The sequence below is a fragment of the Saccopteryx leptura genome, chromosome 2, assembly GCF_036850995.1.
Source record: "Saccopteryx leptura isolate mSacLep1 chromosome 2, mSacLep1_pri_phased_curated, whole genome shotgun sequence".
NCBI classification, from domain to species: domain Eukaryota; kingdom Metazoa; phylum Chordata; class Mammalia; order Chiroptera; family Emballonuridae; genus Saccopteryx; species Saccopteryx leptura.
Genome location: NC_089504.1, coordinates 278,595,283 through 278,614,188, shown reverse-complemented (window position 1 = coordinate 278,614,188; position 18,906 = coordinate 278,595,283). Strand labels below are relative to the sequence as shown.

At 46.6% G+C, this 18,906-nt stretch overlaps 2 protein-coding genes and 1 long non-coding RNA gene across 4 annotated transcripts in view; all 3 read right to left on the bottom strand.

The window, feature by feature from the left end:
* Positions 1 to 43: 43 nt before the first annotated feature.
* Positions 44 to 3,811, bottom strand: LOC136390880 (uncharacterized). The gene is made up of 2 exons (XR_010748786.1): positions 825 to 3,811; positions 44 to 789 (listed from the first exon to the last, which is right to left on the bottom strand). It is a non-coding gene; the product is annotated as an uncharacterized lncRNA (long non-coding RNA).
* Positions 3,812 to 7,949: 4,138 nt separating this feature from the next.
* On the bottom strand, positions 7,950 to 12,795 carry TMEM81 (transmembrane protein 81). Its single transcript, XM_066361958.1, has one exon. The coding sequence runs from the start codon at positions 9,185 to 9,187 to the stop codon at positions 8,348 to 8,350; it is 840 nt and encodes a 279-aa protein (XP_066218055.1). The 5' UTR covers positions 9,188 to 12,795; the 3' UTR covers positions 7,950 to 8,347.
* Positions 12,796 to 12,935: 140 nt separating this feature from the next.
* Positions 12,936 to 18,906, bottom strand: part of RBBP5 (RB binding protein 5, histone lysine methyltransferase complex subunit) — a 32,175-nt gene continuing 26,204 nt past the window's right edge. For both annotated transcript variants that reach the window (XM_066361956.1, XM_066361957.1), the window contains exon 14: positions 12,936 to 13,238. In XM_066361956.1, coding sequence (XP_066218053.1) covers positions 13,210 to 13,238 — 29 coding nt within the window. In that variant the 3' untranslated portion in view covers positions 12,936 to 13,209. The remainder of the gene's footprint in view (positions 13,239 to 18,906) is intronic.

Sequence of the window (18,906 nt, the reverse complement as noted above, 5' to 3'; positions counted from 1 at the left end):
TTTAAATATCTACTTTAGACAGTGCCCTTTTTTGTAGGAGGCAGGATATTTCATATTCTGCCACAGGATAGAACCCACATGAGGATTTTTGTTTTAAATTAAGAGGCACCAGGCAGTAATTTCCATGATGATACCGGACACTATGCCCGGGCCCTCTAGGGTGCCGAGATGGAAGGAACAGGCTTATGGGAAGAAAGGGGTCTGAGACATCTATCCACATGACTGTGGAGATGGCACCTGTCCCAGATGGCACTCTGTCCCCTGAGAGCAGAGTCCTGGACCCGGTGGAGCGCTGGATGTGACTCGGCTGAAGTGGGACGAAGCATAAACATAAACATCCCTCAGTCCAAGGAGAGAGTCAACTCTGGGACCAAGGACTCTCCGACTTTCCCAAGGGGTGACACAGCCGGACCCTGACATTACCCTCAATGACACCCTGGAGGCCCCTGACAACTGACCAGGTGTCTGAGCACCCATGCCCTGAAGTCTGAGGCCAAGCAGCCTGAGCCCCTGCAGCTCTGGGGGGGTGACACCCCAGACTGCTGGGGGTGGGGGCTAACAAGAGCTGAGAGGCTGGGACACCTGGTGGAGAGGGGCACCAGACTGACCTGATTTTGCCCTCTTAGCCAACACTGCCAACCCAGAGTAACGGAAGCCACTACAGGTAGCTGGGTGACTCAAGGGCTTATCTTGGGGAGGTCCCCTACCCCACCAAAACCCATCCTGCCCTGACCCTCCAGGGACATCAGAGACAGGGGTCATGTGCCCGCCCTCTTCCTCTAGCTTGGCCTGTGGGCCCCAGGTCTCCCCTCTCCCAGCTTGGCCCATTTGAGGCTGGGAGATTAATAGCATTCATTCTGGGCATCTTAGAGTCGGGAGCCTCCTGAGGACAGAGGACAAATGTGGCCCTGCCTGCTCCCAGAAATTCCTGGGATCACCTGGCAAGACCCACCCCCCGGGCTGCCTCGGACTGCTCTTTTGCATATTTCCAGAAGAAAAGGGGTTAATAAATGGGACATTCTATCTTCTGCTCTGGGTATATTACCAGTCACAGAACATCGGAGCTGGAAGAAGCTTTAGAGCTCAACTTGACCAAGCCTCTCATTTAACAGATAAGGAAACAGATTGAAAGGGTCAGGGACTTCCCAAGGTCATACAGCGTGGCAGTGACGGGGCTCAGATAGGAACTCCAGTCTCCTTGTCCAGAGGAAGAGGGCAGTGCTGAATGGCTATGGTCTGGTTAAGGTGGTGGTGGAGGACAGTGGGCTATGAAAGTTCTACTTCAAGAGGTTCTGGTGGGTGATCATGGCTGGGTCCCAACCCAAGGTGCAGATTCTATGAGACATCAATCTTTGCCTAGCTTCTGCGAGGGCCTCAATATGCAGCGCTGGCCTGCAGCCCGTTTCCCTTACCCTTGCTCCTAGAAGAGGCCAAAGCAAGGGCAGAGACTGCCCAAACCCAGGTAGCGGTGTTGGCACAACCTGTGCTCTTGGCAAGTGGCCCTTGACATCCAGGAGCAGCAGGACAGGGGTCTTGTAGGGGACAGGCCCCCCTAAGCCTGATTTCTGTAGTTTACAGTTAAGAGTCTATTTTGGTATAATTTTTAAAACGTTTAAGTCCTGCTCTATTTTCCTGGGCAGGTTTATGTTGATGTTTTTACCCACTACAACTTTTTGAATAACGTAAGCTCGCATCTCTTCACAGCACCTCTGCATCAACACCCCACCCCTGCCCAGGACTGCCTCCCAGGAGACCTCAGGTCACACCCTCCTCCCCTGCTCCCATCCACCCCCCCATGCGAGGTGCTGTGGGCTCAGCTTTGAGACAGCCTCCCATTACAGGGGCCTCAAACTTGGCCTAGCTTCCATGCTGACCTGTGTGGCCGTGGTTTATCCACACCCAGCTCCACCAGAAAGGGGATGCTCACAGTAAGACACCTGCTTCCCAGGGTTAGCTGATTCTGTCCTCCCTGCCTGGGGCTGCGGCAGGGGAAGCAGGCGCAGGTCTCCACGCTGGGCTGAGGACGAGCTGGTTTGGCACAGTTCTTCACCAGGGCAGCTGGGGGTCACAGTCCCCATGCTTGCTTGAGTCAAAAGACACTCACACCAAGTGTCTTCATTCTAAGGAGGCCCACTAGCAAAAGGGAGGGAAGGCAGGCTTGCCGGGAAGCTGAGGATTTCTTAACTAGGTAAGTCAGCCCCAGGAAAACCTAACCACAGTGCAGGTTGGGCTTGTTCAGGGGACGCAGAACTAACTGGAGTGTTCTGGCCACCTGAGACTTCAGGTAGAGTGAGCTCAGGTTTAATAAGCCAGACAGTGACCTGAGGACATTGCACCCTTGTGAGATGTACTTGCTTCTTGTTGGGGTGTCTGCAGGAACTTGCGTGGAGGCAGATTAAATGGTCTCTCGGATCCCTTCCTTCCCAAGGGGCCTCCTTTCTGCTTGGAAGGGCTGGGGCAGATGAGGGGGCTACTCCTGCTATGGTCATGACCCAATTCTGAGTGTCTTCTCTCATTCCCAGCTCTAGGGAGCCAGCAAGGGGGCCAGCCAAAAACAAGTACCTTACCCCACAGTTTAGTGGCCAGTAAGTACCTTGAGGACGACGGACAGAGGCAGCCTGCAGACACTATTTCAGGGCCTAGGGAGCAGCTTGTCTGTTCTGTGTACACCTGGGCTCAGCCTGCAGGGCCCTTCCCACGGCCTTGGCTACCTGGGCCTGAGGCGCTGACAGGCTCCACACATACCTCGCCCCCAGGGAGGGCAGCTCTCTCTGGATGGAGTCTAGGGGGCAAGGTCAGGTGTCAACTTTCATCAGATTATACAGATGGTGCCAGGGAATTCAAGGGCCAGTGAGGAGGGCTTTTTCTTTAGATCAAATAAAGAGACTGAGACTAAACAGGAGAACTTCTGCAAGGAGACTCTGGGATGGCAGGAAGCGTCCTTGTTAAAGCTGTGAGGAGTTGACAGCTAGTGCCCTTGAGGCTAGGTTAGGCGAGGACTGGAGGGGGGGCAGGTGCTGTGGGGTGTCCTTCGGTGCTCGGATTCTGAGAGTCAGAAGGTGCTCAGCACAGGAAGTGTCAGAGCACCTTCCGACCTGCTGTGGCCCCTGCAGCACAGTCACTAAGGGAGACCCCCACCCCGCAGTCTGTCCCCAGCACTCACTGCCCTGCCCCTGGCAATCCTGGGAACCACCTCTGTGCACCGGACAAGAGCACAAGCTGGCGGATGCTTTACTCCCTGCGTCCCTTCTCAGCTAGGACTCTTCCTGGTCTCAGAACAGGACTGCCACCTGGGCTCCTGTCACAGGGATAGTATCCTCAAACTGGCGCTTGAGGCCCAGGTGTGGTGCCCTGCTCTCCTGGGCTGGCCTAACCTGGGCTTTGTCCTGGGGGTGAACGGGGTTGCCAGAGGCTCCTGGAGTGGTGTGAAGGACCAGGGAGGCCCTTTGCGGCGACTTCAAAGCACTCTGTGGAAAGAGGTGCTTGGTAGCCGTGTATCATATGGTTGTAGGCTTTGGGAAGGTAGACTAGAGGAGCTAGAGGAACAGATGGGTCAGGTAGCCGTGCCTAGAGCCCCAGGAAGCCTAGTACCCTTACTTGGGCTGCACCCTGCCTTTGCCCCCAGACTCCCACTTACCCACTCTCCCCAGGGCCAGCAAAGCTTAGAGAAGCTCCTGGCTCAGCAAGGCATGGGCTTCATCGAACCACTGACTTAACTTGGTTTTTGTTCAAATGGAACCACTGCCACTGGCCTGTTCTCTTGTACTTCTTGTAATGGTAGTTATTGACTCTGGTAGCGGGCAGTTCTTAAATAAAGTTTCTCAACCTGCGGAGGCAGCTGGCGCCAGCTGTGGTGTTTCTATCAGGCTAAATAAAGCACACCTCCTCATCCTGTTCCCTAACCCTGGGCTTTATCAGTGCCTTCCCATTTCACCAGTCAACTCTAAGAAGTCACAGCACACAGTCCGTGTTGCTTCATTCGGTCCCCGGAGGGGGCGAGTCAGCAGGAGAGACTTGAAGGCAGGCCTTCTGCGAGACTGGGCTGGCTTTCACTAACACAAGGGGCCGGAAACAGTGCTCGTGGGATGGGACTCTTTCAAGGTCCCCTAATGTTTAAGACACTGGAGGTACTGACTCAGCTGTACCCAAGAGAAGTCTTCTCCTTGCAGATGTAGTGACCCCACCTGGAGAAAAGTGCCTCTAGGGTCTGCTCCCAGCAGCCAATGAAGTTTGAGCTCCTAGTCAGTTTCCAGCTGCAACAGTCTCACACATTCAGCAAACAGCAATCAAACGTCTGTTCCATCTGAGACTTGTGCAGCCCTTTTAAGAGTTGCATTCGTTCAGGGCAAAGCAGGCAGGACTCCATGCTGACAGTGCCCACAGCCTCTTTCAGGGAACAGGGAGACCAAGGCAGGCAGAGGCCCCTACTCGCTGCTCGGCCAGGTGCCAGGGCCTGCTCAGCAGCAGCCCAGGCTGACAGCAAGCCCCAAAGGGGGCCAGCACGAATAGCAATATGATACAAAAGGCTCACCCCATCCACTTTGCACCCAAAGGGGCTGCTGGAACCCTGTACACTCTAGAATGCAAGTGTTAATGCAGTCAGCATCTCTTTGACCCTCCTGAAGCAGATTACATGCACAGAACTTCAATAAGCTGAACTGGCTTTGGGTCTTTCGTTTTCTTCCCTGTTCAATCCCTTTGCAAAGTCAGAGTCAAAACTCACGAGTCCAGAGCACAGAGGGCTATAAAGCTAGAGCTGTCCAACCTTCCATCTATGCTTGATCACTGGCTGGCTGAAGTGACTTAGCTCTTCCTGGGTCTTACTCTCTACCTGTAAAACGTGCAGCTGTGCCCCGTCCTCCTCCCTCCTGGGCAAAGTAACACTGAGTCACCTACAAAGATGTTATGTTCTTTTCAGTATAGCAAGCTCTCTCCTGACTGCTCCAGCAAATTGTCCAGTACTGAATTAATATGCATCAGTAATGACTCTGCCTAACTTGTGTCCAGTCCTTCAGTTTTACTCACAGGATCTCATTTGAATCTTACGATCACCCATTTCAAAGATGAGGACTACAGAGGTCAGCCAGCTTGCTCCATTATCAGTCGCTAGCAGAAACAGGAGCAGAACCCAGGTCTTCTGAAATCTGTCCCCTCTGAGGTAAAGGGGAGAGTGTGTGGAAAATGTACGATCTTTTCAAAATAAGAGCAATAGTAAAGACTCCCTGTGCACGGGCCTAGACCAGTGGTTCTCAGTCTTCACCATAAATCAGGATTACCTGTAAAATATCTACAAAACAGAGATGCCTTAAACACACGGTTTACAGATATCTAGGACACTGGAAAGGCCTAAAAGCAGTGACTCCCCGGTGACCATAAGCACACCCAGCGTCCAGACCTTGGTTTCTAAGGACTACTCCTCACACTAAAAGGAACCAGAGCTCCCTGGAGAAAAGGAGATTCAGGCTGGGAGCAAGGAAAATCCAAATGTGCATCTGAGATATCCTGTACTAGAAAGCAAGGACACACTCGAAGTCAAACAGGGTCACGTCACAAGGACAAAAGAACTGGCTGGAAGGAAGTCCTCTACTGGCCAAAATGGGACAATTTGAACAACAAAAACAAGACAACAGTAGTGGGTTATATACAGTTCACTGAATTAGAGAGAGAATCCACTGAGACTTCAAAAATAAAGTGTAAAACAAGCAGCTCTTCTTTACAGAAAACTAACTGCAGGCTAGTAAAAATATAGAAATGATGAATTTAAAGAATCATCAACTTTGTAATGCCCAACATGCAGTAATAAGGCAAGGATCACAAATGAATTCCAAAACATTTGTGAACATTTTTTAGAAAACCAGGTAATTACAAAATATCATCTCACAGATTAGTTACAAAAAGGAAAATTACAAAAGGAAGACATATACAGGGGTGGGCAAAAGTAGGTTGACTGGTAATACAAATAAATACAATAATAAATAAATAAAAGGAAACTCTGTTTTGCCTATTCTCAACTACAAACTTACTTGCCCACCCCAAATATCCCTTTGGAGATATCTGTCATCTACAGCGGGTCAACCTGACATCATGTGCCTCTGGAGGCGATACAATAAGTACGTTCCATAATTTACAGGGGGTTTTTGTCAAAATGTTTAAGATTTATTCCTCAGAACATAATTACAAAATAACAAATCCAGATTGTGTGACACTATCCAAGACAACTGGTCCAGACTCTTCAACCAAATCAATGTCATGAAAAATGGATCATAAAATAAGATGTAAGAGAAATAACCAAATGTAATATATTAACCTTCATTTGAACCTGGATCAAAAATAAAATTAAAAAGCTCTAAGATTTTAGGGGGGAAAAAAAATCTGTCAGATTAGAGTGGTTCATCTTCTTAGATGTGATGAAAATATTGTGGCTATAAAGGGGAATGCCGATATTTGGAGATGCATACATGCTTTAAGATTAAAGGGTGACAATGTGACTAGCTTTCAAGTGGTTCAGTGAAGTCAGTATTCTTTAGAAATGTAATTATAGCAAAATGTTCAGTTCAATCTAGGTAAAGATACACCAAACCTTTCTTTCAACTTTCATACAGGTTTGACATTTTTAAAATTATTACTTTTTAAGATTTTACTTACAGATTTAGAGAAAGGAGAGGAGTGGGGGGTTGAGGAGCAGGAAGCGTCAACTTATAGTAGTTGGCTCTTGTATGTGCTTTGACCAGGCAAGCCTGGGGTTCCAGATCAGAGACCTCAGCATTCCAGGTTAATGCTTTATCCATTGCGCCACCACAGGGTCAGGCATCATTTTTTGAAATTAAAAGTAGAGGAAACCATAGATATCCACTGACCATAGTTAAAACTGGATTAGCATCCCCAGGGTTGGGGCTCAGGAATCTTTTTCAAAAGCTCATCCAAGTGGTTCAGACACTGCTTGGGCAGAGAATCACCAGTCCAACCTTGATTTCTACTATCTCCTCTGTAGCCAGAGAACAGTGAGGGGAAGAAATGCTCGAATTCTCTGAGAGCTATCCTGGCTGGTGGCCAAGAGCCTTTTCCCTGCTGGTTCAACAAGCCAATTATGATCCAGTCTGAATGGCTCAGGGGTATTAAGGTTGGATTTCCCCCGAAGGAAGGTACTAGTCCTTCCTTAAGGGGCCTCGGCTGCTGTAAGAAACCAATACATTTGACCTTTCCAGGAACAGAAACTTCAGGATACTGAGTTAGGAGAAAAGTAGGGAGCAAGTCAAGGAACTTTTCAGGGGACACCTATCAGATGAAGACTCCAGTGTTTTGCCAGAAGTCAATGTAACACTGAACAGAGGGTTCACCAGGGAGTATGGGGAGGGACAGATAAATTATTAAGATTTAGTGATGGTCTATGACATATGGAGTCAGATATCATTACTAACCTCGGCTCTGGTGTACATGGGCCTATACCCGACTACAAGACAATTTGTTCATGTCTATTCTAAGAAAATCGAGGTAAACGAAAGCCAGACCGATCATAGGACAATTTAAACCAGGAGTAGTCAACCTTTTTATACCTACCGCCCACTTTTGTATCTCTGTTAGTAGTAAAATTTTCTAACCGCCCACCGGTTCCACAGTAATGGTGATTTATAAAGTAGGTAAGTAACTTTACTTTATAAAATCTATAAAGCAGAGTTACAGCAAGTTAAAGCATATAATAATAATTACTTACCAAGTACTTTATGTCGGATTTTCGCTGTTTGGCAGGATAAATCTTTATAAAACAACTTACTATAGTTAAATCTATCTTTATATTTATACTTTGGTTGCTCCACTACTGCCCACCATGAAAGCTGGAACACCCACTCATGGGCGGTAGGGACCAGGTTGACTACCATTGATTTAAACAAATGCAAGAAAATTTTAACTGAAGACAGAAAAGACTAGGACTCCATACAGCTAGAGTCAATTATTTTTATTGAAGAGGAAAAAAATGTTTTCACTAGAAAAGCTATTACTAATATATCCTTCTATGTGATTATGCTGCTCAAAAGGAAGGAGGAGGTCGAAGAGTTGAGGACGCATACAAGTTGTAAAGAATAGAAAATAAATGCAAGTTTGGAAGACAGAAATCTTCCTAGCAGTAGGGGGATGCCTGCAGTCAGGTTACTGGGTGCCTAATGGCCAGGGAAGCTCAGAAAGAGATTCCTACGTGGCACAAGACGTTAGAGATGATTGCCCATTGCCACCACAATGTTGTCCCTTCCCCACATCCCTCACTCTTTGGGCACTTTCCAGGAAAGCCCTCCCTCTTAGCTAATCAAAAGTCAGGCAGCTAGAACACTCCGCTGAAAACTGGCTTCCTGAGCTAGCTGCCAAGCATAGCTTCCTGGGCAGCCGGCCCTTCAGGAGCAAGGCCTGTTAGGTCCTGAGGGTTGGCACTGCTGAAGACCAGCCTCAGCCCATAGCACAAGGCAATGCTCACCAACACGCCGCCAATCACTCCGCTAGCAATTCCTATTCCCAAGGTTATTGCCACCGTCTTCTTCCATGGTGGATGGTGAGGCCTGGAATAGTTATCCAGATTCACTTCCAGGCCCGCATCTACCAACTTCTGATTCTCGGTGAGGGAATGGTGAAAATTCAGGTTCACCAAGGTAGGAGGAAGGACCCTCAGTCCAAAATAGAGCCTCTTGACGAGTCTCAAGTTTCTTAACAGCTGCACATCACATCGGTAGGTCCCAGAGTCATACTCCTGAGCAGATGCAAACTTCACAGAGTGGGAACGGGCTCGGAAGGGCTTGAAGACTTCATCCTCAGTTGAGATGATGCCCCGAGCAAGTCTCCAGGTGAACCGGAAAGCTTCCTGCCCAATCTCCAGGATGTCTGAACTGAGACAGTCCAGCTCAAATTCCTTCCCTATAAGGATGGTGAAGTGGAGCATCCCACAGATCCAGTTGGTCAGACATTCCAAACGCTGAGATGTACACTTCCTTCTCACTCCATCAGGGCCCACCTCACAGACGGTCTCTTCCTTATAGCCAAGGCCACAGGTGACAGTACAGGCTGTGGCATTGACAATAACTTTCCCCACAGCTTCTCGCAGCTTCTCAGGGATAGCCAGTGTTTTAGGTAAAGTCGCCACCAGAGGCAGACACAAGGCCAATACCAGGCTTCCAATGATAAAACTAGTGGGCAAAGCCTTCATGTCTCAGTAGACATTTCACCACCCTCAGCCAGCACCCCAAGGTACTCCAGTTGACTCCTCTATGATATTGTAACTCAATTCCTTCGACATGAGATATCCTTCACAGTCAAAAGATATGATGCATGCACTGTCAATAAAACACTGCCACTTAATAAACTAAAGTCCAGTCCTTATTAACAAGCGAGGCCACAAGGCAGGGAAAAAAGTCACAATGTTGCTTCATCATAATCTCTGCTTCTTCCTGACCACCTTAGTCTTCATTTTCTCCACATCCTTTTAATGAATTTAAATCCACCTCTTGGGAAGACAAATATGAAGATTTCAGAAGTGGGTTTCCAAATAACCTCACATGCACTGAAGCTAGACTTCTCTTTCCCCTCCCAGCCAAACTGTGGGATCTAACTTAAAGGTTTTCAAAACCCCAGTTAAATCTAACCAAATAAGAAATCAAATGACAAATCTAAAAAAAAAAGGATTAATTTGAATTAAATTGTTGACTCTCAATACTCCTAATCCTTCTATAGAAAGGAGTAAGAACTCTGGGCTGGGAGGCAAGTGACTTATCCTTCCTGAATTTCTAATTCCTCCTTTGTAAACTAAAACCTTCTTGCCTACTTAGAGAAGGTCATTCTGAGCATGAAATGATAAAGTATACAAGAAAACACTTTGGAAGCATAAAACACTGTCCATATGTAAGGACTTTTAAACAGAAATGAGTTATCAAGACAAGGCCAAGAGCTCTTTAAGAATCCAAAAGTTCATCAGCAAGGTAAGCGATTTAAACGCAGCTCCTCACCACCTTCCAGGCACTTCTCTTTCCCAAGGGCACCGAAGATAGTATCTGGAGGAGAGGGTGCACACTTCTCCCCACCTCTCAGCCTGCTCACCTCACTCTACAGACCAGAGGAGCTCATCTTTCACTTGAGCCAGCGTTGCTATGAAACAGCTATGATGTCAAAGACAGATTCTCAGTCACATAACAGAAAAGACTAGTAAGTAAACACTCAGATTTGATTATTAAAATCAAAGACTTAAAAAGACTTTATGAAATTTTTTTGTGTGTGTGACAGAGAGAGGGACAGATAGGGACAGACAGGAGAGAGATGAGAAGCATCAAGTCTTCATTGTGGCAACTTAGTTGTTCATTGCTTTCTTTTTCATATGTGCCTTGACCAGGGGGCTGCAGCAGAGCGAGTGGCCCTTTGCTCAAGCCAGCAACCTTGGGCTTCCAGTCAGTGACCCCAGGGTTTGGAACCTGGGTCCTCTGTGTCCCAGTCTGACGTTCTATCCACTGCACCACCGCCTGGTCAGGCATGAAACCTTATTGTTAAGGAGACATTGAGTGTTCAATGGTTCTAAAGTTATTTAATCTTGGGGGGAAAGGCTAGTCGAGAGAAACTTAACTGTACTTACACAATAAGAAAAAGCTCCCTGGAAGGCAGGCCGCTCCTGGCATGCAATTTACAGCCTCCAGAATACCTCCTAGCACTGGGGCCTCTACACAGTAGTCACATACACTTTGCTGAATTTAAAAATTTGGAGACAGATCATTCCCAGAAAGTCTTTTGACTTAACACCTTTTATATGAATTATTTCTGATCTTGTCCAGAGGCAGACACCTGGACTGCCCAGCCGTCCCCAACCTCCCAGCTCTGTACCTCCAGAGAAAGATCGAACGCCAGTGCACTGAGCTGCCTTCTGCCACACCAAGCTCAGGGGCAGTGCATTTCAGAAGGGATCAGTGCCTACAAACAAGCACCTACACCTGTTCTTTAATAAACATCCGATTTTATTTACAAAGCATTAAAGCTTCAGCAAGAAGTACCCAAGGCTAAGTCTCATCTTGTACAAAACTACAGAACATTAAAAAACAAAAGGGGGAGAGGAGCATGACAAAAGGGATGGAGAGAAATGCTTAAACTGTACAATTGGGAAAATCAAACTGAAATAGAAATTTTAGGAGCTGAAAAATATCCCCAAAGCAAAAATAATCATTAGGAGCTGCTGCCAGAAACCTTTGCATCACCGTCTGCACACCATCACAGTGTACAGCAGAGTCAGGGAACGAAGTGATGCCTGTAAACGAAAAGCTGTGAGCGAGCCACCTATTAATCTCAACTGCTGCCCTGGGATGAAACAGCAAATGAAGTCCACAGAGTGAGCATGTGAAGAAAAAGCAGTGGCATCTAAAAATACAGACATATTGAAACTGACTCAAGGAGAGCTCTTCAACTACTGAATATTTTGGTTTTAAAAGATGGAACAGAAGAGCCTCTTACTGATGTGTTCTACTTTAATTTCTATCCTAAAATCCAAAAGCTAATCAGCTTGTTTGGCTACCTATAGGAGCACCCACCAGCTGACAAGAGATTTCACAATAAGCAGTGTTTAAACTCTCCTTTGAAAATACTGTGAAAACGATGTACCAGGTTAAACACTTCTGGTCAGCTACCGCTCTACGCAGAGAACTAGAGCTCCCACACACCTGGTTTCTTCACTCTGGATTTTCAGAGGATTTCAAACACCGAATGTACACATCCATCCAATCCGCTACTTTTTATATAAAAGAACAGCAAAAGCAAAATGTAAAAAAAAAAAAAAAGTTAAAAGCTAAGCAACCTTTCACAGAAAGGAAGTGACTGAAACATCATAAGGAAAAGGAGCTTGGACATGAGAAGGGGGAAACACGCAGTGATGGATGGAAGGGTTAGATATCCACAAGCAATGGTAAAAAAAAATTTTTTTTGTTCCTTCATTTGTGATTTGAACTGTTGTTGCTGCTTTGATTTTGGACGGCTTTACTTTAGTCCTTGCATAGATTCCCTCACCCCAATAAAAAAGTAGCTTGAAGACACCTCCGTTTGTTTCCATCTCTGGAAGCCAGCATAAGTAAAGCAATATAAACTACAGATGATTCTTTGCTGGAGACGAATGAAACTAGCTATCTTCAAAAAAGCCATGATTAAAGAGGATGAACCAATATTGGAGGAAAATATGCAGTAAAGGAAAAACCTCTCTTATAGCCCAGCTTAAGCAAAATGGGCTATGTTAGGAAGAGGTGGTCTTTCTCATCTTTCTTACCTTTCTAATTTCAAATGTTTCGAGCACTTTCTTTTTTGACCATCCTCTGTACACAATATGGAAATATAGAAGCTATCTGATGAGAGGGTAAGTTTCAAAATGAAATATGCAACAGAAGTCTGTCAAGGATACTGGTAGCAGAAGTTCAGATAAGAACCAGTCACTCAAGGACATGCACTGAGCCCTGGCCGGTTGGCTCAGTGGTAGAGCGTTGGCCCAGCATGTGGAAGTCCCAGGTTCGATTCCCGGCCAGGGCACACAGGAGAAGCGCTCATCTGCTTCTCTACCCTTCCCCCTCTCCTTCCTCTCTATCTCTCTCTTCCCCTCCCGCAGCCAAGGCTCCATTGGAGCAAAGCTGGCCCGGGCACTGAGGATGGCTCTATGGCCTCCACCTCAGGTGCTAGAATGGCTCCGGCTACAACGAAGCAACACCCCAGATGGGCAGAGCACCGCCCCCCTGGTGGGCATGCCGGGAGGATCCCGGTCAGGCGCATGCGGGAGTCAGACTGCCTCCCCGCTTCTCACTTCAGAAAAATACAAAACAAAACCAAAAAATCTTAAAAAAAGGACATGCATGAGGATAGAAGGAGACAGGAAACAACAGGTCAAAATGATGCCGGGTACAATAAACTGAGATGAGCAGAACAGGTATCTTTTCTCCAGCAACATAACTCAGTATTAAAATTTAAATGAGTTAAACTCCCATTTGATGTCTTCACAAATCCTCATTCCTGAGAGACTATTTGGACTTATGCTTGAAAGGGAAGGGGCGTATACTTTTCTTTCATAATTCACGTCTTCAAACATAAAATTCACTCCTTCCACCTCCTGGGTGAAGTAGAGGCATTCTTTTTAAATTAAAAGTCAATTTCAAATTACTGAACAGTGTCCAGAGGCCACATGATGGAAAAGTGGGGAAGAACGGAGTACTTCATGGATCTTCATAACAGTTCAGAGATTGCTCCCCCTGCTAAAGAGATTAGACACAAAAAGGTTTCTTTTAGTATCATTTAGACCAGTTAGTTACAACAGAAAGACCAAGGAATGCTGGATGATGCATGACAAGCACACATGGGCTAAAAATTTCCCCTTTAAGTTAAAACCAACTCTAACTCCCAATCCCACTTGAACTCTTCCTCATTGAAGCAATAATCCAAAACCCAAACTTCCATCCCCTACTTTGTCAGTACTGGCCCAAAGGGCAAACAAAAGCAAAACAATCAGAGTTTTATACATTTTCTAGGCTGCTAATTAACCATTATCCAAGGTGTTAACAAAAACTACTTTTTAATCCAAAAAGTAAAGGAAATTCTAGGACACATCTTCAAATCTTTCATATATTAGACTGATTAGTCACTAAGTGATTAATAGTGAGCAACAAACCCGTTTCCAAGCACCCCCATTCCTTAAGTGACTTTCTCATCACCTTAGAATTCCAAATATGACGAAATGTTAATGAAAGCTACTGCTGGCATTTCTGTGTGCCAACAACTGATCAGCAAATAAAATCCTCAAGAGTAAAATCAAATGAACACTTTCCTGATTATTCCATAGAAGCTGTTCAACCTCTGAGGGACATCCTTAAATGGGCTGCTGTGAAATATTAACTAGGAGTGTAAAAAGAGAACAAGGTGAAGAAAATCCTCCCAGAAGCCACTGGGAATGGGGAAGCATATGCCACTTCAAGGGAAAACGGTTAAAAATAATTGCCCAAGTTATAAAAGAAAAGTACTCATTTATAAACTTTGCTTTTAACCTGACTTTTAAAGTAAAAATTAAAGCACAAATGAAAACTGGCAATAAATAAAACTACATTCCCATTTGCCTGAGAAAAGAATAAAATTATACTCTCCTGAATGCTATCATGTCAAAAATCAAATTTAAACTTTATATAGCTCAGTAAGATAAAGCTTATTAAGCACCAGTTATGCAGATCTCTTTCAACAACAGCAAAAAACATAACAATTAATCTCTTGAGTTTATTTATTTATTTTGAGAGGCAGGGAGAGAGACAGGAACACCGAGCTGCTCCTGGATGTGCCCTGACCGGGGAACCCCACCAGCAGACTCCACGCTGTGGGACGACGCTCCAACCGAGCGATCTGGCCAAGGCTTTATTTTTTAAAAATTCTTGATAAGAATCTATGCCACAGGACTATCAGGCCTTTAAGGTTAGTTTTGCTGACTGTCCCCTCAGGTAACCTAACTAATATAGTTTTAAAATGAATACAACATTGACATTAAGCTTAAATCATGACAGAAAAACCAGAACAAACCAAAACCAGAACACTCATACTATGAACAAGCACATATTATTACCTAGTTGCAACATAAAGACAATCTACAATAATATAAAATTCAGCTCATGATGAACAGCTGCTACTGGTACCTTCCAATAGCGGCCCAAGCCAGGTGGCTTAAGAAAATACTGGATAGGCCCTGGCCGGTTGGCTCAGCGGTAGAGCGTCGGCCTGGCGTGCGGGGGACCCGGGTTCGATTCCCGGCCAGGGCACATAGGAGAAGCGCCCATTTGCTTCTCCACCCCCCCTCCTTCCTCTCTGTCTCTCTCTTCCCCTCCCGCAGCCGAGGCTCCATTGGAGCAAGGATGGCCCAGGCGGGCGATGGGAATGGCTCCTTGGCCTTTGCCCCAGGCGCTAGAGTGGCTCTGGTCGCGGAAGAGCGAGGCCCCGGAGGGGCAGAGCATCGCCCCCTGGTGGGCAGAGCGTTGCCCCTGGTGGGCGTGCCGGGTGGATCCCGGTCGGGCGCATGCGGGAGTCTGTCTGACTGTCTCTCCCCGTTTCCAGCTTCAGGAAAAAAAAAAAAGAAAGAAAATACTGGATATTGATTTTTATTTATTTTATTTTATTTTATTTTTTACAGAGACAGAGAGTCAGAGTGAGGGATAGACAGGGACAGACAGACAGGAACGGAGAGATGAGAAGCATCCATCATTAGTTTTTCGTTGCACATTGCGACATCTTAGTTGTTCATTGATTGCTTTCTCATATGTGCCTTGACCATGGGCCTTCAGCGGACCGAGTAACCCCTTGCTTGAACCAGCGACCTTGGGTCCAAGCTGGTGAATTTTTGCTCAAACCAGATGAGCCCACCTTCAAGCTGGCGACCTCGGGGTCTCGAATCTAGGTCTTCCGCATCCCAGTCTGACGCTCTATCCACTGCACCACCGCCTGGTCAGGCTGGATATTGATTTTTAAACATTACTGGAGTCAGCTAATAAAATCACCAAGAATGAGAAAGAATATCCAAATAATCATCTAATTTTAGCAGAAATTCATAAATTAGTTTTTGAGTGATTGATCTTTTTTTTTTTTTGCATTTTTCTGAAGCTGGAAACAGGGAGAGACAGTCAGACAGACTCCCGCATGTGCCCGACCGGGATCTACCCGGCACGCCCACCGTGGGGCGACGCTCTACCCACCAGGGGGCAATGCTCTGAATGCTCTGCCCATCCTGGGCGTCACCATGTTGCGACCAGAGCCACTCTAGCGCCTGGGGCAGAGGCCACAGAGCCATCCCCAGCGCCCAGGCCATCTTTGCTCCAATGGAGCCTTGGCTGCGGGAGGGGAAGAGAGAGACAGAGAGGAAGGCGCGGCAGAGGGGTGGAGAAGCAAATGGGCGCTTCTCCTGTGTGCCCTGGCCGGGAATCGAACCCAGGTCCTCCGCACACTAGGCCGACGCTCTACCGCTGAGCCAACCGGCCAGGGCCGATCCTTTTTTTAAAAGGGAAGAAGAGCCTGACCAGGCGGTGGCGCAGTGGACAGAGCATCAGACTGGGATGCAGAAGGCCCAGGTTCAAGACCCTGAGGTCGCCAGCTTGAGCACGGGCTCATCTGGTTTGAGCAAAAGCTCACCAGCTTGGACCCAAGGTCACTGGCTCAGGCAAAGGGTTACTCAGTCCGCTGAAGGCCCATGGTCAAGGCACATATGAGAAAGCAATCAATGAACAACTAAGGTGTCGCAATGCGCAACGAAAAACTAATGATTGATGCTTCTCATCTCTCCATTCCTGTCTGTCTGTCCCTGTCTATCCCTCACTCTGTCTCCGTAAAAAAAAAAAAAAAAAAAAAAGGGAAGAAGAGGGGAATAACAACCTTCACTCACTACCAAGCATTCAAAACAGAGATCTGGGAAGTGGTTTGGAGGCCTGAGAGGGGGGCCGGTATCAGCAAGCCAGTGGAGGCCAAATGCAGGGCATTCTTCCCGGTGCCTGTCCACCCAAGCAGCGGTGCCTCTGCTCATTTTGGTCTTTGCCACCCCCATTAGACTCAAGTGCACACCAATCCCTTCAGACCCACCTCAGGAGGCCTTTAGATCACATATGTTGACAGCCCACAACACTGTCACACTCACTACTGTGATGTTTACTACCAAGCAGCCCCAGTTCTTGGGTAATCCTCGAGCAATCACAGGGCAACAGGGACCCGAGTGGTTCTGTTCACATCTCAAGCTTCTGATCTGAGGAATGTCTTTTGGAGAGTGTCTAATGAGGTAATTGTGGGGAACCTGATAGGTGCCATGTTGATCTAGCCTTTCCAAAAAGTCCCAAGTTCAGGGTCACCCTCACCACACTTCATTGATGGTCCCTCCCTCATCACAGAAAGTGTGTCTTCATGGATATTGGTCCACTGGTGCTATCCAATTCTGATGAACTGTTTGATAGGGAAGAATTTTCTGAGCCCTAGATTCCAGACAGCCAGATTATTTCTATAGTGGTCTGTCTTCCAATCTTCCCCTGAAATGCATACTGTCCTGCTGTAATACAGAACACACTACAGCAGCTTTGTCAGGGCTAATCAGGGCTTACTGAAGTTTCTTCCTTAACTGCTCAATTGCATATTTTAACAGTTGGGGGTTTTTTTGTTGTTGTTCTTTTTATTGAGAGGAGGGGAGGCAGAGAGACAGACTCCTGCATGCGCCCTGACCAGGATCCACCCAGCAAGCCCACTGGGGGTGATGCTCTGGGGCACTGCTCCACTGCAAATGGAATCATTTTTTTAGTGCCTGAGGCAGAGGCCATGGAGCTATCTTCAGCATCCGAGGCCAGCTTACTCAAGCCAATTGAGCCATGTCTGCAGGAGAGGGATAGAGAGAAAGAGAGAGAAGGGGGAGGGGTAGAGAAGCAGATGGTCACTTCTCCTGTGTGCCCTGAATGGGAGTTGAACACAGGAGGACTTCCATACACCGGGCCAACACTCTATAACTGACTCAACTAGCCAAGGCCAACAGTTGTGTTTTTAATCTAACCTGAGCAGTAACACGGCTGATTAATTCTGCCTCCAAACAATTTAGCTCTAATGCAAAACTAGGGCATTTTGAGGAGGGGCGATCCACAAAACCTTGAATCTACAAATGTATTCCTCACACTGAATTGACTGTGGGTGTGCGTGTGTGATTCTGGCACAAGGGCCATACTAATCATTCCAATTAGTCTAGTATTGGTGCCACTGAAGCAAGCACCTGAATTGATTTTTTGAAGATGGGTCAGCCTCAGGCATTCTAGATCAGATTTCATTTCTTAACACCTGGAAATCTACAATGACAGTATGCTGCTTTTATTGACAATCTCCAAGGTGTGGAGAAACATGGGACTCAAATGCCAGTTTTTAACACTGTGGACTTGGTGCCATGTGAAAATCAACAGCAGGTGCCAGCCAGCCTTAGCCAGCCAGCCTGTGCTTGCTCTGGGCTCTCCAAGCTGACCGTGGTACTGGATGATGCCATACTGTTGTCTGAAAACCCCACACAAAAGACATGACGGGTTGTCCTGAAACTGAGACTTCTGATGGAGCTGTCTGTAATTCCCAGTTTCACCACTCTCCCTCAGATTTCCACCCAGTACAGAGATCCAGATCACACTGCAGCCAGTTGATAAAGCTGGATACAGCCCTTCGGAGAAAAGTCTTAGAACAAACCACAATGCCCCTATGAGGTTTTTTTAATGACCCTGCCCCTCAGCAAACTCTGGAGTTTAATCTGGCGGGTTCGGTTTTGAGATGTCAATTCAGTAAAAGATCAAGGCATCAAGGTCAGAGAAGAAAGGAGAAAACAGGCAGAGGAAGCCTAGCTCACATGGGCAAGTACACATGCACGCAATCATGTGAGACTGGTGAAATGTTAGCAATAGTCTCTGCAGTTGTTTTGTCTGTGTGTTGCCAGAAAATGTACCATTACCCTGGCTCTGTTGTGTGAAAGTCTCCTCCAGTTCTCTTAAAGAATGAAGCTGTTAAAAAAGTTTCCTCTACTTAACGTTGACCACTTAAGTGCCTAATAAAAATAATGTAGAAAATAAAAATCCAGTTTGAAGAACTGTTATTCCAACATATAGATTCCAGCCTTTCATGAGGTGGGTGCCTCATTAACTTTGTCAGCAAAGTGAGTGAGAACAAATTTCTAATAGGCCCTTGTTTAAAGGAATCTATTGTTACTAGAAGCAGCTCTGAAATGCTGATTTGTCCAATACTAAAATATGTAGTCTACATATTAGGCAGTGGCACAGCGGGTAGAGCATCGGCCTGGGATGCAGAGAACCCAGTTTTGAAACCCCCAAGGTCATTCACTGGCTTGAGTACAGATCTCTGGCTTGAGTATGGGATCATAGACATGACCCCAATGTCACT

Excerpts from the sequence above, each read along its gene's own strand:
- TMEM81 (XM_066361958.1), bottom strand. The coding sequence starts at position 9,187 with ATGAAGGCTTTGCCCACTAGTTTTATCATTGGAAGCCTGGTATTGGCC.